Source organism: Bos javanicus, chromosome 7 (assembly GCF_032452875.1).
Source record: "Bos javanicus breed banteng chromosome 7, ARS-OSU_banteng_1.0, whole genome shotgun sequence".
Classification (NCBI taxonomy): domain Eukaryota; kingdom Metazoa; phylum Chordata; class Mammalia; order Artiodactyla; family Bovidae; genus Bos; species Bos javanicus.
The window spans coordinates 43,658,980-43,683,272 of record NC_083874.1 but is presented as its reverse complement, the minus strand read 5'-3'; the positions used below and the strand labels follow the sequence as shown (position 1 = coordinate 43,683,272).

The window sequence follows — 24,293 nt, the reverse complement described above, 5'->3', positions numbered from 1 at the left end:
ACCTTGTACTTGTGATATCTCACTTACTGATTTCCTGTTGTCTGTCCACATGTAGACACTACCTCCACCAGGGTGAGGATATTTGCTTTGTTCAGGAGCCCACCCCACTGTTGGCAGTGGAGGAGAGACAACGAGAGATCCCGGGGGGTGAGGGGGTCTCAAGCCTCTGTGTCTGCAGGGCCAGGTGCTGAGGTAGGGACAAAAGTGGGCTATAAGTGGGAGGAGACCTAAAAAGACTATCCCCTGCTCAGGGGGATCCTTGGTAATTGCCAGATGGTGGATAGCCTGGAAATTGTAGTTTTTCTTGCAACATTTCCCCCAATTTTTTTTTTCCTGGCTGCACCGTGCAGCCATTTGGGATCTTAGTTCCCTGACCAGGGATCAAACTCATGCCTCTGCATTGAGAGCACAGTCTTAACCACTAGACCGCCAGCGAAGTCCTCTCACAACTTTTTAAACGGGCAACAAACACATTTACACCATTTGAAAAACTAGTACTGAAACAAAACTGGTGCTCACATACCTATATATGCATGTTCACAGTAGCACAATTCACCAAAGGCAAAAACCAGAAACCACTGAAATTTCCATCATCTGGTAACTGGATAAAATACTTTGGGGCATGGCCTTGGTATACAGTAGGTGCTCAAATATTAGGTAGATCGATGAATGAATCGGAAGAGGTCTCCTCTGGTGTACCTGGATATTTAACTGCCGCAAGTGTTCAGGTGGGAGAAATGAAGCACTTACCGCGAGTCAACCCGGGCGGAGTTGAGTTTCACAGCCTGAACTGGGTGGGTAACTCAGGTGCCGTTGAGATGCATATGCAGAACTCCAATAGACCACCAGAGGGCGCCTTAGGAAGACAAGCTAAAAAAACGCAAATTGAATGCAAATAAGCCGTAGAGGGGCAGTGAGGAGCTTTTTTTTTTTTTTGGATCAGGCGCGCCTTGGACAGCCCTGGCGCCGCAGGGGCCTGGGGCTCAAGATGGCGCTGCTGCTGGTAGAGGACCCGGCGGAGGCGCCAGCGAGGCGCTCTGAGGCCTCAGACAGGGCAGCCTGTGTCCTCTATCCCTCCCTTGGGGGCCATCTGTCTCAGACCAGGGACCTGCGATCCGTCTCGGTCCCGCGGGAGCAGGCATTTCTGATCAGGCGCACTTCGGGCAGCCGCTCCCGGGGTCCCTTGCGGCAGCATCCCGGGGGCCTCCGGGGACCTCGGAGCAAGATGGCGGCGGCGGCGGGGTCCGTGAGGCGCGGGCGGCGGCGACCGCGGCGTCAGTGAGGGGGCCCGGGGGCCCGGCGGCTCCGGGCCGGGGCGCCGCCGCGGGACGGACCATGCTACGCTCCACCGGCTTCTTCCGGGCCATCGACTGCCCCTATTGGGCTGGGGCGCCCGGGGGACCCTGCCGGCGGCCCTACTGCCACTTCCGGCACCGCGGGGCCCGGGGCCCGGGCGCGCCCGGCGAAGGTGGAGCGGTGTCCCCCGCAGCAGGTAATGTCTGCCTGCCCGCTCCGAGTTCGGTTCCCCGTCGAGGGTTGGACCCCAACGCCCAGGCTTCCTCGGTTTCCCGTTCCCCGCTCAGCTCTCTCCCTATACACTCGCGAACGACGTCCCTCCAAGCCGGGGTCACCCACCCCAGAGCCCAGTGCCGGTCTCGGGTCCTCTATGCCTGCGTTTTCGCGAGTGTAAAACTTAAACGAGAGGACCTGCCCTCCTAGTGGTGTCGCGAGCGTGAAGCGAGTGGGGGTCGGGAAAAGAGCGCGGCCAGCACTGGTCAACAGGCTCGGGACTCCTGCTGGGGGAACCGTTCCCGCCCCCTCCCCGGCCCGGGGTGTTGGTTGCAGCCGTTGTTTACTTCCGCGCTCGTTCCTCCGCCGCACCTCTGCTCGTGGCCGCCCCTGTTGACAACAGCGGAGTCGAGAGGGTCTTGTTTAGGAGCTCACCGACTGGGTGTCGAGCCCTGTGTGTCATACTAGGGTCAGGGAGGGAGTCAAACCTGATTGATTGCGTGTGTGTGTGTGTTGGGATGGGGGCAGACTTCCGAGAGGACGTTCAGAGGCTGCGCGTCTCTCTGCGTGGTGATTGTCAATGTCACAGAGTTCAGGTGAGAGCTGCCAGGAGGCAGGCACTGTTTCTCTTAGGAGCTGTAGGCTTTGAGCAGAGACATGAAGAACGGGGGTAAAAAGAGGGGCATCACAAGGAAAGGTCCACAGGGAGGATGTGTGTCGTTCCTTTCAGGGGAATTCAGGCTCCGGTTGTAGCCCCTGTTCTCGGGGACTGGCTCCCTCTTTCCATCAGACCCAGATTGCCTTGTTCAGTTATTCTCTCTGCTTAAGACACAGATCTTCATCTCAGAGCTTTTTTACTTGAGAAGCACCCTTGCTAGTATGAAGGCCTGTTTCCCCCACCCCCTAAAAGGAGAAGAAAAGAATTGTCTCAAATTTCCACCCTAAATTTTTCTTGGTCCATTGGCCTTGCATCAGCCGCCCACATGCCATCGTTCAAGGTCAGGCTGCACACCTGGGTGGGACACCGGCCTGGCTCTTGGAAACTTTCCCTCAAGGAAGGAAGATAGCTGTGCCCACAGGTGCCTGAGCTTTAGGCCTGAGTGTGGGACGCTCCTTGGGGGCCACCCTGCCACGGTGCACTTTCTCGCTCCATCTTTTGACGTGCTGGTGCGGTCTGCATGATGTTCTGTAAAGAGCCCCTGATGTCTAGGGGCAGGCCGGCTCCCTCAGACCCTGGGCAGTGATCGTCTGCAGGCCCACAGGTTGACTTCCAGCCGTCTGAGAGCGCTGATTTATCTCTTGTGTGTTCTTCCAAGTTCATTGGTCTCTTGATGTCTTCCTGCATCACAAATGGCCAGTTTCCCAAAGTGTCATTTTTGAGAACCCGTTGGTGATGTGGTCCTGTCTGCTTCGCTTTCCCGCAGGAAAAAGTGCAGCTGCCTACCCCTGACCCCAGTGTGTCTACATTTTCCTTTTGCAGGTGAGAACAAGCAGTCCTCTTCTCCTCTCCTCTCGTGGGGCGGGTGGGGCTCTTCCTGCAGCTCAGCCTCCGTCTTGCTGTGGGACCTCTTTGATGCTGTTTCCTCCTCTTTGACGGGCTCAGGTGTGACTCCCCCCCCCTCCCCCCCCCGCACCTTTCAGCTCCCCCTTGCTCTGGACTTTGACAGGCACACTTCCTGTGGGGCTTGGAGAGGCTGCAGCCACAGGCCAGATTTTGTCTGGGTCCCCCTGTGAGCAGACTGACATGGCCCAAGAGCAGATGCTTGGCCAGGGTGGGCTGGGCAGGGATGCAGATGGTACTGACTGCCTACAGGCAGGATGTAGGGGTTCCAGCACCTCCGGCCTTGGTCTGCCGGCCCCCTGAGGCCCATGTAGGGCCCATCCCATTCTTTCTGGCCCTTAGATCCGCCCTCCTGTGCTCCAGGGTCCCCACCCCCATGCTCTGCTGGGGTTGCCCAGTTACTCCCGTGCACCCTCAGGCATGCTCTTTATTCATAACTCTTAACTGGTGGGAGGGACAATTGTCCCAATTTTACAGACAAGGAGATGGGTCCAGAGAGGGGAAGCTACGCACCTGTGTACGCATGGTTGGTAAGTGCGCCTCTTGGGGTCGGATCAGGGCGGTCAGGCCCTTGCCCCCTCACTTCCTGTTGCTGGGCACCTGGGTGCCCATCACGTGTGGGCTCAGTGCTGTGTCCCAAGGCTTAGAGGCAGCAGTGAGACCTGGGGAAGGGCCTCACCCATTCTGCAGGGCCTGAGCACTGAAATCTCCCAAAGACCGGCCGAAGGAAGCCCTGACTTGTGCTGGAAGGCAGGGTGGCCCCAGCTCGCCTGGGTCTCACATTGGGCCCCTGGGGGACCCTTGTGGTCTGGTGTCCTGAGAGCAAGCCTTGCTTCTTAAGGGATGCTAAGGGCCAGGAGTCAGGTGGGAAGGGAGAGTGTAGCCAGAGAAGTGTGTGCTTCCGAAGGGGCAGTAGCCCTTCACTGCCTTCCCCATGGGCTGGGGGCCAGCGGGATTCACGAGGGCATGACTCCCCACTGCCCTGATGGCCATGCTCAGAGACAGAAGGGAAGTGTTCTTCTGTTTGGTGCTTTCTCTTCCTGAATGAGCAATACACACTTTCCTACCCTTTCTGGGAGAGAAAGCCCAGCAAAGAGCAGTGTCACCTGTGTATCTGAAGGTCTGGCCGGGTACTTGACTACCTCCAGGGCCTCCCTAGCTTACCGCCAGGTGTGGTCTTGGGTCAGGCCTGTCAAGGACCTCTGACTTTGTCGGGAGACGGTGGAGCCATGAATAATGCCAGAAACTGATGGGGGGCTGTAGGGGGGGATATCCTGGGCTCTGTGCAGGATGGAGCAGCCTCCTTGGCCCTACCTCTTTGATGCCAGGAGTCCCCCAGTCTTAATAAGCACAGGTGTCCCCAGACTTCACCCAGTGTTCCCTGGGGGCAGGAGCACCCTGGAGAAGACCCGGGTCATCAGTCTCACCTTCCCACCCATCCTGGGGAGCTGTGTGCACAGGTGCAGCTCAGCCAAGGGAGCTGGGCCACCAGGCTCGGGACCCAGGCTTGCCACCTCCCAGGGGAGGAGCCTGCACTGCCATCCGGTGGGTGGTTCCATTGTTCCATTGTTCTTGACTTCTCTTTGAAGAGGGAGTGGAGGAGAGGTACTGTGGCTTTTCAGAGCAGCACGAATCCCTTTCTTACTGCAGGATGAGGGCAGTCTAAGTTCAGTGGGTGGTGCAGCCCCTGTCTTCAGAGGCAGTGTCCCATCCCAGCTAAGTCATCTCTGTTTAGAGTGCCTCTTTTTGGTCTCGGAGTAATGTTCATTTTAAACATACAGGAGAACACTGGAAAGTCAAAGGAGATGCGTCTTGTATATGGTGATGTCCCCACTCCCGCATCAGCGGGCTTTCTGTGCCTCCTCCCAGCCTGGGACATGGTCTGTCCTTCCTGTACTTGTAACCCTGCCCTTTTGGGGAGCTGGGTCCTTCTGTCAAGGTTGCAGAAACCCCAGCGAGGTGTGAGGCCTGCCCTGTGCCTCTGGTTCCCACACCTGGTGGCCCCTCTTGAAGCACCTGGGGAGCTTTCTAGACTGGCCTTCTTGCCCAGATTCAGGCTTGGGCCATTTGAATAAGGATACAGCTGCCCCCAGAGCTGGGGTTTTTTTTTGGCATTTTTAGGGTTCTCTGCTTAGTGTCAGCAAAGCAGTGTCTTGCCTGGGGTTCACACTGACCTTCCTGGGGACACATCTGTGGTTGTCAGGATGGAGGGGGCTCCTGGCAAAGGGGTGTCCAGGGATGCCGCTCAGCACTTCACAGTGCCCGGGGCAGTTCCCTTTCCCTGCACACATGTGGCCTTGTCCAGCTCCAAGTGTCAGTGCTGCCAAACGAGATGGAGGAGCCTGAACAGTGTCCCAGCCCTGGCCTGTTTCTGTATCTGAGGATGGGCTGAGAGAGCCGGCTTTGGCCTGCTGAGAGAGCACCACCCCGAGAATTGCCACACCAACCCCCCCCACCCCTCCCGCCCCAGCTCCTCCGGGACCCAAGGTGAGAGGCAGAGCAGCCCAAGCGCCAGGGTTGGATCAGTGAGGACAGCACAGCAGCCCGGCGAGCTCAGGGGCTATGCAAGATGCTTGAGTGCACCCCATCCCCAGAGTGTACGGCAGAGGGGAGGCACAAGCCCCATGGCAGGCTTGCAGCCCTGCAGGCGGAGTGGAGCCTCAGGTGAAGGCGTTGGGGCAGTGTCCTCCATGGTGCGAGGAGCCTAGCCTCCCACTGCTCAGTGTCACCGCCTCAGCCTTGGCCACCCCTTCTGCCAGGTGGGGTCTTGAGGTAGGCCTCTCAATAAGCAGTGCGCCTCTCCTGTCTCACCCAGCTGTCCTGCGCAGTATCTTTGCCTTGCCATCCTCCTCTGCCCCGGCTCCTCCCTCAGAATCCCCATGACCAGAACACTGGACTTGAACAGTGGTTGTGCAGGAACTTGGTTTGTTGGTGTCGAAGCCGTGCCCGTGTGGAAGGTTGACTTCTGTCAGTGTGATCTAACTCACAGCAAAAACTGTGCCAGTCGTTTTAGGGTGATGGGTCCATGGCTGAGGCTTTCTGTGAAGGCTGACCCTGCCCCAAGCGATCTGCACAGGTGGCAGGCAGGGTTGGAAGCACAGAAAAGTGTAGGGAGCAGGACGGGTGGCTGACGGACCTGAGCACTCGTGGAGGGTGGTGGTGGGGGGGTGGTGGGGGTGGGGGGGGGGGTGGGGGTGGTGGGGGTGGGGGGGTGGCGGGGGGTGGGGGGGTGGCGGGGAGGGCGGCTTGGCCATCTTAGCTGTGAGCTTGGCACAGATACACAGGCATGGTCCACCCAGCCTCTGAGTCAGCTGTGAAATCTGGAGCTGGCTCTGGCATCCTCTAGGGCTCTTCGGGTCTGTCTGAATTCAGTACTCATCTGTAGATCATCTGGGAGCCTCTGGGAGGGAAGGAGTGTCCAGCAGGACATATCTGGGCCAGAATCCAGGAGAGCGAGCCATTGGCACCTGTGGTTGCAACATGTCGGGCAAGTATCCGCAGCCAAGTGGTTGCTGAGCTGGCTTTTGAGGGATGAATAGGAGTTTGCCTGGTGTCTGGAAGCTGATAGTCCTCTCTCTGCCTTCGAGGCTTCTGCCGCCTGGGCAGCTTCCTGCCGAAGGAGTGGGCCTCATTGCTCTCCTTTGACTGGTTCTTTTGTCCTACTCATCTCTCATGTAGCAGGGATGGTGCCTGTCCCTTCCTGACCCCCTGGCCTGCCCCCTTGGGTTGTGACCATCCCCTGAGGCGAAAGAGTCCCCACTGTTGTCTAACCAGGGCACAAAGTAGGGGGTGGCACTGCCATGTGCATATCGTCTGTTGATGGGGGGCAGAGGCGTAAGGGGAAGGTGGGGTGGTGGAGAGTCCTTTGGACCATAGAGAATCAGGTGGCACTGGGTCTTCTGGTCTGGGGAGGGAAGCCAGGGTTTTGGGGTATGGCACTGCCCCAGTCCCAGCCTCCTCTGTGAGGGAGGCCAAAGCAGGCAGGATGGGCGTGAGGATTAAAGGGGAAGGCCTCAGAGTTAGAGTCGATTGGGTTGGGGCCCGTGCCTCCCAGTGAGGCCTTCCTGCCCACTTGTCTGCTCATTAACTGCACTTGCAGCTGGAGCTGCGGGCCAGTTGTCTTCAGAGTGTTTCCTCAATTGAGGGTGGTAGGGGGGAGCAGAGGACAGGGCTCAGAGGTATTGGGGCAGCTGCCACCCCACACTGTCCTTCCACCCAAAGTGAGCTCTGGGTGATCTGTTCCCTGAGCACTGTGGCCGTGTGTGTTCCTGGCTGGAGATGGGACAGCTGGCCTGGGCTTTGCCATGCTGGATGCCTGGCCACCTGGAGCTGGTGACCAGGGCATGTTGGGACCAGGTCACGGGGAGAGCGGCCTCGGGTGCCAGACCAGGAGGGGGCTGGCACACAAAGACCGGGCACGGGGACAGCCCAGGAGCTGCCAGGGGCCTCCCTAGGGTGTCTCTTCCGTGGTGGCCCTGCTTGCCAGCCCATTTCTTGCCCTGGGTCTGGGGCAGGAACTTCTCCTGAGAGTGTAACCCCGGCAGCCAGGCCTTCCAGGAGGTTTCCCAGTCAGCTTGAGAGTCGACCCCTTGCTGAAAAACAGCCAATTAGTCTTGTTTACCAAAGGCATTCTTCCCTGGTACAAACCCCGAAGGAGCGCCCGTTGGCTTCCAGCCAGATTAACTCCCTGTTAACGGGAAGGTGCTTCTGCGGCGCCGCGGCCCCTCTCCACCTCTTGAGGGTCACCTGTCGCTTGGTTTCTCCAGTTCCTCCTGGTACCCTGAGGGCTGGTCCCTTGAGGCAGGGTGGGGTGGGGGCTAGGTAGCATCACAAATGCCTTCTCCATCTACCTGCCTCCCCCTAGAGGCCTCCAGAAGCTTCAGCAGGAGCATGGGGGTCAAACTCTGGGCCCCACACACTTCTGAGCTGCAGGGGCTGCGGCCGAGCCCCAGCAGCTGTGTGGTTGATGTGCCTAGACCTGCAGCCTTGTGTCACCTCAGGGACGCTGAGGCTTAGAGGGGAGGGTCTTGACCTAGACCCTCTGCTTTCTTCTGGGGATGTTTCTTTTCTTTTTTTCAATTTAGCATGGTGGGGTGTGGAGAGGGAGCCTCCCTGGTACTGAAACATCCCACCTCGGCAGGGCTCTGGGATGCCCAGATCTCGGGGGCTGGGCCTGGCCAGGGGTTTACTCTCTTCAGAGTCTGAGTGTTGGGCCGTGGAGGCTGCAGGAAGTGGAGGGAGTACTGCCCTCAGAAAGCCCTCTGACGCTAGAGCAGGCCTTCATCAGAGAGCAGGAGCTCCTCTCCCCATCAGGGTGCCCAGCGGGCCCCCTGGGGCCTTGGCAGCCTGCCACCCTCTTCCTTACTTGTGGCCTGGCCCTTTGGGCACCTCCTTCCTCTCCTTGCTTCCCAAGTGCAGGCCTGCTTGTGATGGGATTCCTGTCACACCGTGAAGTGCAGAGGTCTGAACTCTGGCATGAGAAGGGCATGAGGCACTCCGGGGGGTTTCTGTGTTGCTGGGGCACATTGCCGCATGTTCCAGAGCTGGTCAGAGTGGGGAGGACCTCCATCCATTAGAACCCCACTCCCTCCGGGGTGAGGGGCATTTCCCCCAGATGAGCCCTGCTACTGGGAGCCATCTCAGCCTCAGGAGGAGGGAGGTCAGGGAGTGAGGGGGGTTGGGGCTGGAGGTCCCCCAAGACTTGCAGGACCCAGTCCACCGCTTGCTGACATGCCCTGTCAGTGCCCCCAAGGTTGTGTTCTAGGCCCTCCACTCTGCTGGGCAACCAAGACTTCGAGGAGAGGAGAGAGCACTGGCTTTTCTGTTCGCATGGGCCGCAAGTGGCTGGGGTGGGTCTGTGGTAGTGCCTGTGGGCCCGCTGTGGGTTAGGGTCAGCTGTGGGGAGGGTCCTGGATCCTGCCCTTGGGGGTTTCTGGACCTCTGGATGGTCGCTTCCTCCTGAACCTCTTCTGGGGCAGAGGGGCAAGTGCCTGTGTGTTCTGACCAGTCACCAGCACCCAGTCCCGCTGTGGCCTGTGCGACTTGGTTTTGCCACCCTGTCTATAACCTGCAGGCTGGGTGTGTCTGGGGTGGTCTGAAGCACAGACACACACGTCCTCTCAAGTGTCACTTGAGAAATAGGTTCCAGGGTAAAAGCTGGACAGTAGGTCTGTGATGGAACCTGCACCCCTGGCCCCCTGGTCGTCTAGCAGCCCAGCTACCCACCCTTGTCCTGCAGCAGCGCCAGTTCTCCTATGCGTCCCCTCTCAAGGGTGTTTGCGCTTCCTGGGGTTTCTACAGTAAGAGCCCTCCTCACCAGGTACCTTAGAAGAGCACAGGGTTTCCTCTGGCGGTTCTGGAGGTCAGAGGCCCAGAGTGGGGGCACAGTTGGTTCCATCCTGAGGCTCCTGAAGCATGGCCAAGCACAGGGCATCAGAACAAGTCACTTTTTCTTCAGAGTTTCACAGACTCGTGTCCGGGAGACGTTCTAACCAGAAACCATTTTAAATTCTGAAACAATTGAATCTAGTTACTCACTTCTGGGAGCATTGGGCTTTACCTGCTCACACCTTACGGAGAAGCTTTGCACCTTTGTCCATAAGGGAGTCTTCTGTGAGGTCCCTGCCAGCTTGTGTGGTGCTCGGCTGTTCCTGTGTAATGTACCCTGGAGGCGGGTCAGTAACAGCAGCCACTTGCCCACCAGCTGCCCCGCCACCCCTGTTCCGATGCAGACATGAGTGTGTCCCATGCCCGCCCTGTCGTCCACCCCACTGTGCTTCCCCAATGTCACGCGTTGTCTGAACATCTTAAACTTGGGCATCGTTCTGGGGACAGTATGCCTTGCTTCCCCTGTGAAGTTTGCCATGTTCTGCGTACACCCAGCTGCCACCTCCTCACAGTCTATACTTCAGGACTTTCCATGTCCTCACTGGTATATGCGCCACCGGTGGATTTTTCTGTGGGCGAGAAAGCTTGTGGGAGGACAGAGCCTTAAAGGCACAGTCACCAGGCAGGGCTGTGCATGTCTGCCCGCTGCTCTGGGTGGGCTGTGTCGGGCCCACCTTCTGCTCCCTGCCCCCAAGTCAGACGGCTCTGTGCCCTGTGCTTTTGGCCCTGGCTGGCTGGCTATCCGGCCTTCTGCCAGTGTCCTCCTGCCCCCCTGGCTTCAGGGAGCTGTGTGGTATGGCTTAAGTGTGGGCTGAGCCATGTGGAAAGCCCACCCTTGCCCAGTTCCCCAGACCTCACCATCCATGTTCCAGGTCAGGAAGACCCCAGGCTCTGTGCCCCACACCCCACTTGGTGGCAGGACCTGCACAGAGGAACCCTCCAGGACCCTTGATTTGCTTCCAGAGCTTCTGTGCAGTCAGCTGTAGACCTGGCCCTGGCAGGTTCTGAAAGGCTGGTTCTCTGCTCTTCCCTGCTGGCCCCAAGGGTCAAGGCCTGGGATTAGGCAGTGGCTGGTCACCGGCTCAGGTGGCTGCTGCTGCACCAGCCTGCTCATGGCTGTTTCTCCTCTCCGTTTCAGGGCTTGGTTATGACCCGTACAACCCTGAGCTGCCCAAGCCCCCTGCACAGAGGGAGAATGGCGCCCTGGGCAGAGGCATTGATTCCCGCTCAGACATCCTGGAGCTGGAGCTGGTCAACCAGGCCATCGAGGCCGTGCGCTCTGAGGTGGAGCTGGAGCAGAGGCGCTACCAGGAGCTCCTGGAGACGGCCCGGGAGTGCGGTTCAGCCGAGGCCCCCGTCCTGGCACCTCATGGCCCTGCTGCCTGCCCCGCCACCAGCCTGGACGGGGACGCCTTCCCACTGTCCTTCGATTACAACCCCAGCGGCCATGGCCTTTTGAGCCCTGATGCCAGCTATCAGCCCACCCCACTGGCTGCCACCGCTGAGCCTGGCTGCAAGTATTCACTGGCCTCGCCAGACCGGGCTCAGGGCCATGGTGGAGGGGGTGGCGGCGCCCTGGAGTATGTCCCCAAGGCCGTGGGCCAGCCCCGGCGGTACAGCCGCCCTGTCTCCAGCAGCAAGTACGTGGTGGACAACTCTAAGCCGTCTACAGACCTGGAGTATGACCCCCTGTCCAACTTCTCTGCCCGCCTGCTCAGCAGGGCCAGCACCAAGGACGAAAGGGCCCCCAAGCGGCCCCGGAGCTCCCGTGGCAGCGAGCCCTACACACCTGCACCCAAGAAGCCCTGTGACCCCTTTGGCAGCTGCGACGCCAGGTTCTCGGACTCGGACGATGACGCTGTTGTCGCTCCAGGTGACAAATCTGTCACCACCAGCCCCCCAAGAGCTCAAGGGGGTGCTGAGAGCAAGGCCCCGGGGAAGCCGGGCTCCAGGGAGGTCCCTGAACTGGAGGAGGGCAGCCTTCGGGAGACCAAGGAGATGGCGGTGCAGTGTGACGTAGAGGATCTTGGGCCACCCCCTCGGAGCCCGGGCAGGCCACCCCTGGCTAAGCCCAGCTCACCAGCCAGGGCTGCGCCAGAGCGCAGCAGCCCCAAGGAGGGGAGACCTAAGAAGAAAAGTGGGGTGTCACCCACCGCCAGCCACAAGGACAGTGTCCGGAAGACAGATAAGGGTAAGGATGGTGCACGAGGGAGGCCGGCTGAGAAGCCCGCTGCAGACAGGAGGGGCCCGCAGGCCGGCAGCCCCAGGCACAAAGCAGAGCGGCCCCAAGGGACCAAGAAAAAGCCATCTTCAGCCACTCCGGTGGCCAGCTCAGGGAAAGGCCGACCAGAATGGCCAGGACCGCTGCTGAGCCCCGCACAGGGGGCAGCCCGCCAACCATCAGATAGGATAGCTGGGAAGACCCTGTCAGGGAAGCTGGCAGAGAGGAAGGCCCTCTCGCTGGACGAGGGCGCCCCCCGGGACGCCCCCAAGCTGCCCAGGCGGACCCTGAGCCATGCTGAGCTCTTCGGGGATGAGAGTGAGGACGAGGACCCGCGGCCCCAGACGCCGGCCACCCGGCCTCTCGCTCCCCCCAGCCTCAGCTCCAGCTCGGACTCGGACTCAGACTCGGACTCCAGCCTGGGCCTGTCGGCTGCGCGGGGGCCGCCCAAGCGCCTCAAGGCCTCCCCGCCCCCCTCCTCCTCGTCCTCTTCGGGGGCGGGCTCTGACGTGGACTACTCAGCCCTGGAGAAGGAGGTTGACTTTGACTCTGACCCCATGGAGGAGTGCCTGCGCATCTTCAACGAGTCAACGGCTGTCAAGACTGAGGACAAGGGCCGCCTGGCCCGGCAGGTGAGGGCAGGCAAGCCAGGCACCTCCCTGACTCCCCTGTGACCAGAGTCCCGGCACCCAGTGGAGATGGCTTTCTCAGCACCAGCCTCGCAACTCATTCATAATTCAGACCCCTGGATGGCTACCACTTGCCCGCTCCTGATCCTGCTTATTCCCTACCTCTCTCACCGCTTCCCTATTCCTTGCAGCCCCCATTCCCCTCCTTTCCCCTCTCCTCCCTGTCAGACCCCCAAACTCAGCCAGCCTCCACCTTTCTGGTTTCCTGCTGCAGTGTCCCCACCTCACCACCAGAGGGACCTTTGCTCTGAACAAAGCTGGCACAGCCAGTCCCACAGGCAACCTGCAGCTGCAGGGGGATCCCTAGTGGGACCCTTGCCCCACCCCCTGCTCCCCCTTCCTTAGTGCCCATCCCTGTTCCTGGCCCTCTGCTTTTCTCATTTCTTTCTTCATTCCCACAATTGTGAACCTGCACCGGTCCCTGTGCTGGGTGGGCGGAAGTGTGGGCTGGGTGGTCTGCAGAACTCACCCTCTGGGGACCTTGAGAGGTGGGCCCAAGGTGCCAAGTCTGTGTCCTCACCTGGAGGCAGGGCCTGTGCACGTTCTGGGGGGAGGTGAGAACCCTGAAACCCCTTCTCCAGCCGGGCAGCCAGTTAGTGTCTTCCCATCTGCTTCTGTCTCAGGCCTGGGTGTACCCCAGGCCAGGACGAGTGGAAGAGCTGTGGCTGATGTGGGGTGGGCTCGCTGAGGGACAGATCTGTGTCTCAGCCCTCTAAGGAGGAGAAGACTGAGGACAAGGGGCATTCAGGCCTGACCACACTGTTTCCTGGGCAGAAGAGGAGGATTTCTCACCTCTCCAAGCAAGGCAAGGAGGTAAGTGTCTGCCTCTGGGTCCTGAAGGAATGGGCACCCATCTACAGAGGCAGGGCCTCCTCACGCTCCCTTGCTGCTGGGGCCTCTGGCTCTGCTCGTGTCCTGCAGAGCAGTTCTTAGGATCCATATCCGGTCATCAAGGTGTGCTTAGTGCTGGGGGGCAAAGCCCCGAGCGTGGTGAGCCAGGTGAGGGCAGCCCTCCAGCAGGGTCACACTGCCCAGCCCCAGTTCGGAGGTGGTCTGTGATCCTGGGCAAGTGCTGCCACATCTCTGAGCCTAGGGTTCTTCCCTTGTAGTGTACAGACAGGATCAGTTGTCAGTCACCGTGGGGCTAGTCAGTGAGCCAGCACTCGGAAGGCTGGGGCAGAAGAGAGAAATGGAGGTGATCCACTCATCAGTCCCTCTGCACCCTGCTGGGCATTTTGAAAGTACCGTTCAGAGAAGATTGGATCGAGCAGGATATAATCTAACGGGTGGGTGGGAACACACAGCCTGTGCCTACAGAAGGGCTGAGGGGACTGGGCACACAGAAGCCAGCAGGGCAGGGCCGGATGGGGCTGGGGAGAGTGGAGCGTCATGGTGAATTTGAGTGCTGAAGTGCCCAGCTGGTTCCTGCCTGGGTATGAGCACACTTGGGAGGAAACCCAGCTGGTTCTGTCCAGGCGGTCAGCAGACTCAGATGAAGGCCAGCTGCTTCCCTCCAGGGCACCTGCCCGCCCAGGAGAAGGTCCCTGGGCTGGCCTGCCCCATCCTGCAGTGCTACCTCTGTCCTGATGCCCTGGAAGGCCTGTTCTGGCCTCTGATCCAGAGCGTCCTGGACTTGGAATTCTTCACCTAGGTGGAGCCCACTAGGAGAGGCCCTGCACCCCCTGCCCGGCCCCCGACCGCCCAGGAGGTGTGCTACCGACGGGCTCAGCAGGCACAGAGGGAGTCAGCCGGCTGGCTCCAGGCCGCCCAGCAGCTGGGTGAGAAGCCAAGCTCTGTCCACATCTCGGCCCCAGGAGAGAAGCGGAGGATCGCCCATGTCCCCAACCCCCTCCTGGCTGCAGGTGGGTCCCAGAGGCTGGGGAATGCTGCCACCAGCAGGGAGAGCCCCGGCCTGGCTCCTGCTCTGCCGGGGGCTGTGGCCTTGAGCGGTGCTGGCTGGATGTCTATGCTTACCTGTGAAGCAGCCCCGATGCTAGTGGGAGGTGCCTGGCGGGGCTATCCTGGGGAGTCCGAGGGTGGCTTCCTCTCTTCCCTGTCTGTCCCCAGACTGAGAGTGACTCTCCATGCCTCCCCTGCCGGCTGGGTCTAGGAGGCTCCCACCCAGGTGTGGTACCTTACAAGGTGTTAATGAGGGGGTGGCTCTGGAGGCCCTCAACCCTCCAGTCAAACCAGTGGATCTGGGGTAGGGGTTGGGCCTGAGTTTCCTCCCCTCCTACCCTGAGGCCACTGTCCTCTAACTTGGGCTTGTCTTAAAGTTGTTACACCTCAATGGTGCTATAAGCATGGGGCTTAGGCGTGCAAAGGGAGCAGGGCTGTGCAGCCCCTGAAGGCTCATCCAGATGCAGAGAACTGGGCTTCCCTGGGTGGGAGACCCTGCTGTCTGACTAACTCCCTGGGTGTCCTTGCTGCTGCTTCCAAACCCCTCGAGGAGACAGCTCCAGGTTTCTGAAGGCTCTTTAGGTTTCCTGGTGCTAGAGCCTCCCATAGGAGAAGCCCTCGGCGTTCCTGGCCCTCCCCTCAGGGTGCCTGAGGTGCAGCTCCCAGCGACCATGCAGTCCATCTCCAGCAGGGCACGAGGGGACAGGAAGGGAGAGAGCATTGAACCGTGGCCCTGAGGCGCACATTCAGAAGCCTAACCTTACTCTTGGCTGTCTGGTCATCTCCATTGACTTAGGACAGTTCTGTGGTGGTGTCACTGCCTGCACTGTGGCGGCAGGGCGGTTTCCCCAAGCCTCAGGAGTACTTTCCTGCCGATGCCTCCTACTTTACATAACCCTGAAAGCGCTCCTGTCACTGAGAAGTGTGCATCCTTAGAAACGAGGCTGGTGGCCAGCTCACCTCCCTCATGGCTGAGCCTGTTGTGGGCAGGCTTGGGTCACCGCTCTGTCCACTCCTTGGTGATCTCACTCTGTCCCCATGCCCCTTCCCCAGCCTCACTGCCAGCTGCTGCTCCGCCTGGGGCCCTTGGAGACAGCCCTGCTGGTGGCCCCCTCCTCTGTCTGGTTTGTGACCTCATCAAGGGGAGCGGCAGAACACTGGGGTGGCTGCAGGCAGCCGGCTGGTCACAATGAGCGGGCCGGGGGCAACCCGCATGCTCTGGTGCTCAACCCGGGAGCCAGGGCCTTTCGTCCCTCACACTTCCATGCCTTGGAGTCGGGGGCCGGAACATGTGGCAGAGGCTCCCTGCACCCCCCTCCACTCGCCGCACCACCCTGGCGGTGACCTTGCCTGAGCTGGCCTCTGAAGCCCCATTTTCGCCCCCACCCCCTCGATGGACTTACCTGAAAGCCAATAGAGCCTGATGTCATTTCACAGCCCTCGGGCCCGACCCCGGACCCTCCCTCTGTGCTCCCAGATGCATGTCCTGCTGGCGCTCCAGGGCCGCGGCCGCCTGGTGCTTTGCAGCTCGGTGATGGGCGTGCTCTCCTCCTGCTCTCATGGCCCCTGTCCCCCCACAGCCCCCACAGGCGCCAAGAGGACCCTCTCGGCCAGCAGCAGCCAGCCCCCCAGCGGCCCCGAGCCAGGCAGCCAGCCCTTGAAGACGCGCACATTGTCGGGCATGGCGTCCAAGACCACCACCACCATGGCCCCGAAGCGTGTGGCACACAGCCCGTCCTTACAGGTGAGCACTCGGTACTGCCTGCTGTCTCCCTTTAACTGAGTCGACCCTGAGCTGGGCCAGGCCAGGGCCAGGTGGGAGCAAGCCTGCCACCCTCTGCTGGTCTCTTTCTCTAGAGTTTAAAGAAGCCCATTATCCCAAAAGAGTTCGGGGGCAAAGTCCCTACTGTCATCCGCCAGCGGTATCTCAACCTGTTTATTGAAGAGTGCCTCAAGTTTTGCTCTTCTAACCAGGAAGCCATAGAGAAGGTGCGTGGTGAGGGTGGGAGAGTTGGGGGATGATGGGAGGCGGGGCCGAGTGGGGCTGAGTCCATGTCCTCCCACAGGCGCTCAACGAGGAGAAGGTAGCCTACGACCGCAGCCCCAGCAAGAACATCTACCTGAACGTGGCTGTGAACACCCTCAAGAAGCTGCGCGGCCTGGGACCGGGTGCCGGAGCTGGTCTCAACAGTAAGTCATGTCCAAAAGACCCAGGCCTCGGCCTTTAGCAGACCCCCTCCTGTCAGGAGGCTGTCAGACAGAGGCTCTGCCGTGCCCGGTTGTCTGGCCCCTGTGGAGGATAACGTTGGCCCTGCACCCTCAAAAGAGCCTCCTCTCACTGTTAACTGTCCTTCTCAGTGAGCTGTGGGGCCGCTGCTAATGGCGGTGGGCAGGGGCGGGGGGGGTGGGGGGGGCTCTTCAAAAGCTTGAGGCAGGAGGGTACTTCTAAGCTTCTTAAGGGATGCATTAGCGCCTTCTGCACTTTGTCTGCCGCAGGCCAGCCCCCTCCTCCTCCCATGTAGAGGTCTTGCCCTTCCCTTCTGAGCGGGGAAGACCCCGGGGAGGGGAAGAGGCTTCCAGGCAGCCTACTGGTCCCCAAAGAGTTAAGGTCACAGGAGGTCAGGCTGTTCCCTTCTTTGGGGAGCGGAGCACTTGGAAGGACTCAGGCTGAACTGTGTTCACTACCCTCTTCCAGAAACCAGCGGCCGGAGGGTGGTGTCCCATGAAGTGGTGCTGGGGGGCAAGTTGGCTGCCAGGACCAGCTTTTCGCTCAGCCGCCCTAGCAGCCCCCGTGTGGAGGATCTGAAAGGTGAGCCTGACTCCTGCAGGGCTTCCCCGGCAGCTCTCAGCTCTCTTTCCCAGGGCCCTAGTGTGGCCCCAGTGTGGCCGTGGGCTGACCACCTTTCTCGTGTCCCCAGGGGCCGCCCTGTACAGCCGCCTCAAGGAGTACCTGCTCACAGAGGGCCAGCTCAAGGAGAATGGCTACCCCTTCCCGCACCCCGAGAAGCCTGGTGGCGCCGTCATCTTCACAGCCGAGGAGAAGAAACCCAAGGACTGTGAGTACTTCTTGCACCATCGCCCTGGGGTCGGGGGGCTGGGGAGGGGGCCGTCTGGGGACAGGGAGTGTTCCAGCCAATGGGTATGGACACAGAGTTTAGGGCCAGGCAGGCTGGCCTGATGCACCCCACCCCCACCCCCCCACCCGGTAGCCTCCTGCAGGATCTGCTGCCGCTGCGGCGCTGAGTACCTCGTGTCCTCCTCTGGCCGCTGCGTGCGTGAGGAGGAGTGTTACTACCACTGGGGGCGGCTCCGCCGGAACCGAGGTGAGACCCCTGCCGGGCTGGGCTGGGCTGGCCACCTGCTCTGATTGTTTATAACTTTTTTTCCACTGTGGGTTTTTATGGAAAAAATAATACAAAGGGCTTCCCGTGACAGCATTCATAAAAGGAAGGTTTCCGGCCCCACCCACCGGGTGCCCTTTCCACCCCTGTTGCCTTTGAAGAACAGGGGCAGTTTAGCCCAAGGGAACCAAGGCTTCATCCTGTCTTGTGGCTGCTTGCTTCCTTTTGTCGTCAGTGTGGCCATTTCCCACTCACGGGCACATACAGGGCTCCTTAAGTTCTGCCCGCTGGCTGCCCAAGACCCTCTCTGGGTGGGCAAGCCTCCCTGGGGCCACACCAAGCTCGTCCTCACTGCCTAGTGAGGAGAACTAGTGCTGGGTGAGGGTGGGATGGGGTCTGCCAGGTGTCTCTGCCCCTCACGCCCTGGTTGGGCCTGGCGCTCCCCTAGGGAAGGGGCCTGGGAAGCCCCTGCCCACCAGGCAGACCGAGTGTTCTAGACTGGGCCGGAGCATTGGGTGGACCTGCTTGACCGCATCTGTTTATAGTGGCCGGTGGCTGGGAGACTCAGTATACATGCTGCTCAGCTGCCATAGGCTCTACCGGCTGTCAGGTCGCCAAGGTAAGTGTCCTGGGTCATTCCTTGTCCTGGGGAGCACTGGCCCCAAGCCTCCCTTTTCCTGTCCTTGATTTTCCCGCCTGGTGTGGGGACCTTGGGTAAAGGACAGTCCGTGACTGCTGCCAGCACAGCCCAGCCCCTGAGCCCAGCCTTGCCCTTCCGAGTCCACAACCTGATCTTCCCTTCCTTCCACCCCAAGCAACATGTGCAGGATGGCCGGAAGGAAAACTTGGAAGGGTTTGTGAAGACTTTTGAGAAAGAGCTTTCAGGAGATGCGCATCCAGGAGTCTACGCCCTCGACTGTGAGATGGTGAGTGGGCCCGGCTACCCTGAACTTCCTCAGCCGTCAGGGAGCTTGCTGCCTGGGAGGGGCTTCCCAGTCCCTCTTGCAGAACCTCAGGCTGTGCTGGCGTCAGAAGAAGAGGGTGTCTGGCAGTGAGTCCACCTCTCCCCCGAGCTCATGTCACAGCCTGGCCAGCACCTGAGCCTGAGGGCCTGGTGCACAACACAGCCCCTGGCTCAGCTTTGGCGCGGGGAGGGCACCCATGTTCTTATCTTCCTCTGACCCCCCAGAGAAGCCCCTGGAAGGCCTCTGGCATGGGTTCTGTATCTAAAAGTAGGGCCTGAGTTGCCACGTATGGGGCTCAGGGACCCTGGGCTGTGGAGCGGGAAGGGCTGTCGGGACCCTCCGTCTGAGGCGTGTCCCTTGGCCCCACAGTCCTACACCACGTATGGCCTGGAGCTGACGCGCGTCACAGTGGTGGACACGGACCTCCAGGTTGTGTATGACACCTTTGTCAGGCCAGACAACGAGATTGTCGACTATAACACTAGGTGCGCGTCCTCTGCCCATTCCCCACCACGGCCCGACCCCCTGCCTGCAGCCGAGTCCCCGCCCGGCCCCAGGTTGGGGCCTCCCAGCTCCATAATGCCTCCTTCCTCCCACCCAGGTTTTCAGGAGTGACTGAGGCTGACCTTGCAGACACGAGCATCTCGCTCCGGGATGTCCAGGCCGTGTTGCTTAGCATGTTCAGCTCAGACACCGTCCTCATCGGTCACAGTCTGGAGAGCGACCTGCTGGCCTTGAAGGTACCCTGTCCCCTCCATCCTGGTTCCCAGAAGGCGGCTGGGGCCCATTGTTCTCAATCTAGGGAGGGAGCTGTGGAATCTGAGGCCAGGCCCCGGCGTGCCCTCTGGGACCCTCCCTGACCGCCCGCCCACCTGCCTGCAGGTCATCCACAGCACCGTGGTGGACACGTCTGTGTTATTCCCACATCGCCTGGGCCTCCCCTACAAGCGCTCCCTGCGGAATCTCATGGCCGACTACCTCAGACAGATCATCCAGGACAATGGTGAGTGCTGGGGCACAGGCACGTGGGAGCCTTGGGGGATATGGGGGCTGCAGGTTCCCGGCTCTGACACCCATTTGCCTGCAGTGGACGGGCACAGCTCCAGCGAGGATGCCAGTGCCTGCATGCACCTGGTGATCTGGAAGATCCGAGAAGACGCCAAGACCAAGCGGTGACCGCCGCCTGCCTGCCCGCTCGCCTCTCCCACAGCCCCGGCCCGTCCTCTACCCCAGGCCTCTTCCAAAACAGTGCAATAAATCTCGAGAGCTAACCCTGTCCACGTCGCCGAGACACAGAAAACCGAGAGAACCAGATGAGCTGGCGGCAGAGAGCCCAGCGCCGAGACCGACCCTGGAGCCCTGAGCCCCTCCGCGCCCCTGCCCGTCCCCGCCTCTGCCCCTGACCTCTGTCCTCAGACTGCTGCTGACTCAACGGGCGGGGCCGGCCTGCCACCCCCACAGGCCCTGCTGGTGCCCCTTCTTGTGGGTGGAGGGTGCGGGGGTGGCAGGCTTGTCAAGGGTTTGTTTGTGACAGGGGTTTGTCTTTTTATTTTGTATTGTTATTTTTATTATTTTGAATTTAAACCTGATGACTTGACAGTTGTCTTCCCCACCCGGAGGTGCAAGACCCCGGTGCTGCCTTCCCTCCTGGGGGGTGGGGGTGGAGCTGGGAGTGCAGCTGGCGCCCCAAAGGCCACCAGGACCTGGGAGTTCCACCTAGCCTGGGCCTGGACAGTGGGATCTGGCCTCCCCAACCTACCTGGACCCTGGGGCTTCTGGTAACCAATCCAGCGCCTCCATCAGCCCCCCAGACCTCGCCTTCTGGAAACCCTAGGGCCTACTGGCCTCTGGACACTGTCCTCCCGCCAGAGCGCCGCCCTCCCCTGGGGGCTCTCTGTAAAGCCCCACAGCACCCCCTTCCAAGATCCCCTCCCCACCCCCAGGCAGGGGCAGAATAAATGTTTGTATGGATTTTAGAGCTTGTGACATGTCGTGTTCTTGGTGCCAGGTGTGGCTCTCCATGCACAGTGGAGGTCACTCACCCCTAGTTGGGGGCGGGTGTCAGGACCTTGCTCTCCCTCGTGGACCCAGGGCCCCATGTTTCCAGACCCTTCCCAGTGCTGGTGATTACAGCCAGCAGCCAAGAGTCAGGCCCCTGCCACCAGCCACTGGCCATCCTGACCCTCTGGGACCCATTATGACCCATGTTCTAGTGACCTATTGACTTTCCCCCCCTTTTTTTGAACAAGGAGTGGTTTTCTAAATACAGGATGCAAGCATGTCTCCGAAGGACATTGCTGTGTGGGTTCCATCCCTCTCCCCCTCCCCAGAGCACGAGTACCCCAGGGAAGCCTTGGGCAGCTGGGGGAGGGGCTTTCGGATGCAGGGGAGGGGGTCAAGTTGGGGGTGGGACGAAAGCTTTCAGCTTGCCAAAACTGCTGGTTCACAGAGGCAGAAGAGCTTTTGCAAACCAGATCTGCCTGCTTGGGAAACTCCCTTTTGTCACCATGTGGGAAGGGGGGTGCTGAATACCAAATGCCCTCTGCATAGGTGCCCGCCTGGTGGTGGTGTCTCGGAGGCTGTTGGAGCAATTTGTCCAAGCCCCTCCCCAGGGTGTTTCTCAGTAAGCCCTGGATGGGGCTGGAAGAGCAGGATGCTGCTCAATGTGCAGGGCTTCCCAAGAAATGGGGGTGGAGGCTGCTGCTCTGATGGGGCGGTCAGCTTCTGGGTTCTGTCTCCACTCCATCATTCATTCACCCAACATCAGTTTGGAAGGCAGGACAGGCAGGTACATTTGGCCTGTTCAGTCACAGCTGGCCAGAGGGAGCGACTGACTCCAAAGCTGGGAAGTACCTTCCTAATTTCTGTTCTTCAGAAGGTTCTTTAAAAGAATATGAAAAACAGCTTAATCACCTCCCCTGAACCCTCAAACTTGCCCCTCCTAAGAGGACCCTACCTTTAGTAGTGCCCCGCACACACTGCCCCACCCTGATCCAAGTACCCCACCTCTGGCCTGAATGCTGCCCAAACCTCATCGCTGCCTCACACCCCTGCCCCCTCCAGGAAGGCCCCCGGAGCCCTACCTGAGTGCTGGGTAGGCAAACTCCAGGCTGCAACCCTCCGTGCTGCTTCCTGGTAGGATGGTCTCAGTGGTTCTAACAGCCTTCCCCAGCCAGACGCCCAACACTCTACCTATGCATAGGAGATGCTCATTGAATTGAAATGGGATGAATGAAAGAGAACCCAGGCCCATGGCTCAGACTCAATTCCTGATTATCTAACACCCCAGCATCCTTCCTCTACCTCTAGCCTCTCCCCAACCCTGTGGGCCCACCCAGCTTCAACCAGGTCCAACCCACCTCACCGAGTGCAAGCTTTACAAGATTCCACCACTAAAGGACTTGCCCCCGTGTCCTTTGCGACCACAGTTTGTTGTAAATGACAAACCTAGACAGAATGTAAAACAGAAACATCACTTTGCTGACAGAGGTCCATATAGTCAAAGCTATGGTTTTTCCAGTAGTCATGCATGGATGTGAGAGTTCAACCATAAAGGCTAAGTCCTGAAGAATTGATGCATTTGAAAAGCGGTACTGGAGAAGACTTTGACTTCTGACCCATCTGACTCTTTGTGACCACATGGACTGCAGCACACCAAGCTTCCCTGTCCTTTACCATCTCTTGGAGCTTGCTCAAACTCATATCCATTAAGTCAGTGATGCCATCCAACCATCTCGTCCTCTATCATCCCCTTCTCCTCCTGCCTCCAATATTTCCTAGCATCAGGGTCTTTTCCAATGAGTCAGTTTTTCACATCAAGTGGCCAAAGTATTGGAACTTCAGCTCCATCATGCTGCTAAGTCGCTTCAGTCGTGTCCAACTCTGTGCGACCTCATAGACAGCAGCCCACCAGGCTCCGCCATCCCTGGGATTCTCCAGGCAAGAACACTGGTGTGGGTTGCCATTTCCTTCTCCCAGCTTCAGCCTAAGTCCTTCCAATGAATATTCAGAGTTGACTTCCCTTAGGATTGACTGGTTTGATCTCCTTGCAGTCCAAGGGATTCTCAAAAGTCTTCTCCATCACCACTTTTCAAATTCATCAATTCTTCAGGGCTTAGCCTTTATGGTTCGGCTCTCACATCCATACATGATTACTGGAAAAACCATAGCTTTGACTATATGGACCTCTGTAGGCAAAGTGATGTTTCTGTTTTGTTTTTTTTTTTACATTCTGTCTAGGTTTGTCATTCACAACAGACTGGAAAATTCTTAAAGAGATGGGAATACCAGACCACCTGACCTGCCTCTTGAGAAATCTGTATGCAGGTCTAGAAACAACAGTCAGAACTGGACTTAGAACAACAGACTGGTTCCAAATTGGGAAAGGAGTACCTCAAGTCTGCATATTGTCATCCTGGTTATTTAACTTATATGCAGAGTACATCATGAGAAATGCTGGACTGGATGAAGCACAAGCTGGAATCAAAATAGCCAGGAGAAATATCAATAACCTCAGATATGCAGATGACACCACCCTTATAGCAGAAAGCGAAGAAAAACTAAAGAGCCTCTTGATGAAAGTGAAAGAGGAGAGTGAAAAAGTTGGCTTAAAACTCAACATTCAGAAAACTGAAATCATGGCATCTGGTCCCATCACTTCATGGCAAATAGATGGGGAACAATGGAAACAGTGACAGAATTTATTTTGGGGGGCTCCAAAATCACTGCAGATGGTGAGTGCAGCCATGAAATTAAAAGATGCTTACTCCTTAAAAGAAAAGTTATGACCAACCTAGACAGCATATTCAAAAGCAGAGACATTACTTTGCCAACAAAGGTCCATCTAGTCAAAGCTTTGGTTTTTCCAGTAATCATGTATGGATGTGAGAGTTGGACAATAAAGGCTGAGCACCAAGTAATTGATGCTTTTGAACTGTGGTGTTGGAGAAGACTCTTGAGAGTCCTTGGACTGCAAGGAGATCCAACCAGTCCATCCTAAAGGAAATCAGTTCTGAATATTCATTGGAAGGACTGATGCTGAAGCTGAAACTCCAATACTTTGGCCACCTGATGCAAAAAACTGACTCATTTGAAAAGACCCTGATGCTGGGAAAGATTAAAGGCTGGAGGAGAAGGGGACGACAGAGGATGAGATGGTTGGATGGTATCACCGACTCAAAGGACATGAGTTTGAGTAAGCTCTGGCAGTTGGTGATGGACAGGGAAGCGTGGCGTACTGCAGTCCATGGGGTTGCAAAGAGTCGGACACGACTGAGCGACTGAAATGAACTAACAGGTTTGTCATAGCCCCTTAATACAAAAGCCCAGATTAAGACTCTTCCATCAAGCCCCACTGGCAAGGCCTCACTCGGCCCCGCCTTCGGCCCCTCCCCCTTGGTCCCGCCTCCTCTAGCTCTGTTGCGCGAAGTCACACTAGGCTCCTCCGCCTGGAGCCGTGTTCGGCGTGGATGACTCTCGGCCCCGCCTTCCCCCCCGCCTCGCCTTCGGTATTGGCCCTGCCTCTGGGTAACGCCCTTCTTCCTTGGTTCTCATCTTCCGCTCAGACCACGCCCTCGACGCCCGCACCGTCCTTAGCCCCGCCCGCTCTTTCCCCGTTCCTCGAGGTCACTGGGCCCTGCCTTCGGCTCCGCCTCTTTTGACTCTGTTCAGTTTGGCCTCGCTCGACCCCGCCTTCGGCCCCGCCCCTACTTTGGTATTGGC

The 24,293-nt window shown here is 59.0% G+C and overlaps 1 protein-coding gene and 2 long non-coding RNA genes across 5 annotated transcripts; 1 reads left to right on the top strand and 2 right to left on the bottom strand.

Moving 5' to 3' along the window:
* The first annotated feature begins 994 nt into the window (after positions 1-994).
* REXO1 (RNA exonuclease 1 homolog) lies at positions 995-20,548 on the top strand. Of its 2 annotated transcripts, XM_061423457.1 has the most exons (16): positions 1,008-1,492; positions 10,596-12,310; positions 13,076-13,180; positions 14,019-14,229; positions 15,847-16,010; positions 16,124-16,255; positions 16,333-16,456; positions 16,962-17,075; positions 17,185-17,322; positions 17,476-17,589; positions 18,153-18,226; positions 18,423-18,533; positions 18,942-19,057; positions 19,174-19,312; positions 19,455-19,575; positions 19,660-20,548. In XM_061423457.1, the coding sequence occupies exons 1-16, from the start codon at positions 1,336-1,338 to the stop codon at positions 19,746-19,748; spliced, it is 3,624 nt and encodes a 1,207-aa protein (XP_061279441.1). In that variant the 5' UTR covers positions 1,008-1,335; the 3' UTR covers positions 19,749-20,548. The 2 variants fall into 2 exon arrangements, with proteins under 2 accessions (XP_061279442.1, XP_061279441.1); XM_061423458.1 differs by lacking the exons at positions 18,942-19,057; positions 19,455-19,575; positions 19,660-20,548 and having other exon boundaries at positions 995-1,492; positions 19,174-19,289.
* On the bottom strand, positions 6,283-15,716 carry LOC133251241 (uncharacterized). Of its 2 annotated transcripts, XR_009737543.1 has the most exons (4): positions 14,342-15,716; positions 9,660-10,026; positions 9,394-9,580; positions 6,283-7,662 (listed from the first exon to the last, which is right to left on the bottom strand). It is a non-coding gene; the product is annotated as an uncharacterized LOC133251241 (long non-coding RNA). The 2 variants fall into 2 exon arrangements; XR_009737542.1 differs by having other exon boundaries at positions 9,394-10,026.
* LOC133251242 (uncharacterized) lies at positions 19,493-24,243 on the bottom strand. Its single transcript, XR_009737544.1, has 3 exons — positions 21,932-24,243; positions 21,656-21,764; positions 19,493-21,453 (listed from the first exon to the last, which is right to left on the bottom strand). It is a non-coding gene; the product is annotated as an uncharacterized LOC133251242 (long non-coding RNA).
* Positions 24,244-24,293: the final 50 nt, after the last annotated feature.

Bases quoted from the DNA above. Each gene is read 5' to 3' on its own strand.
- REXO1 (XM_061423457.1), top strand. From the start codon at position 1,336: ATGCTACGCTCCACCGGCTTCTTCCGGGCCATCGACTGCCCCTATTGG. The intron at 17,323-17,475 runs GTGAGTACTTCT...CCCACCCGGTAG, and splicing joins GGAGAAGAAACCCAAGGACT to CCTCCTGCAGGATCTGCTGC. The intron at 18,227-18,422 runs GTAAGTGTCCTG...TTCCACCCCAAG, and splicing joins CCGGCTGTCAGGTCGCCAAG to CAACATGTGCAGGATGGCCG.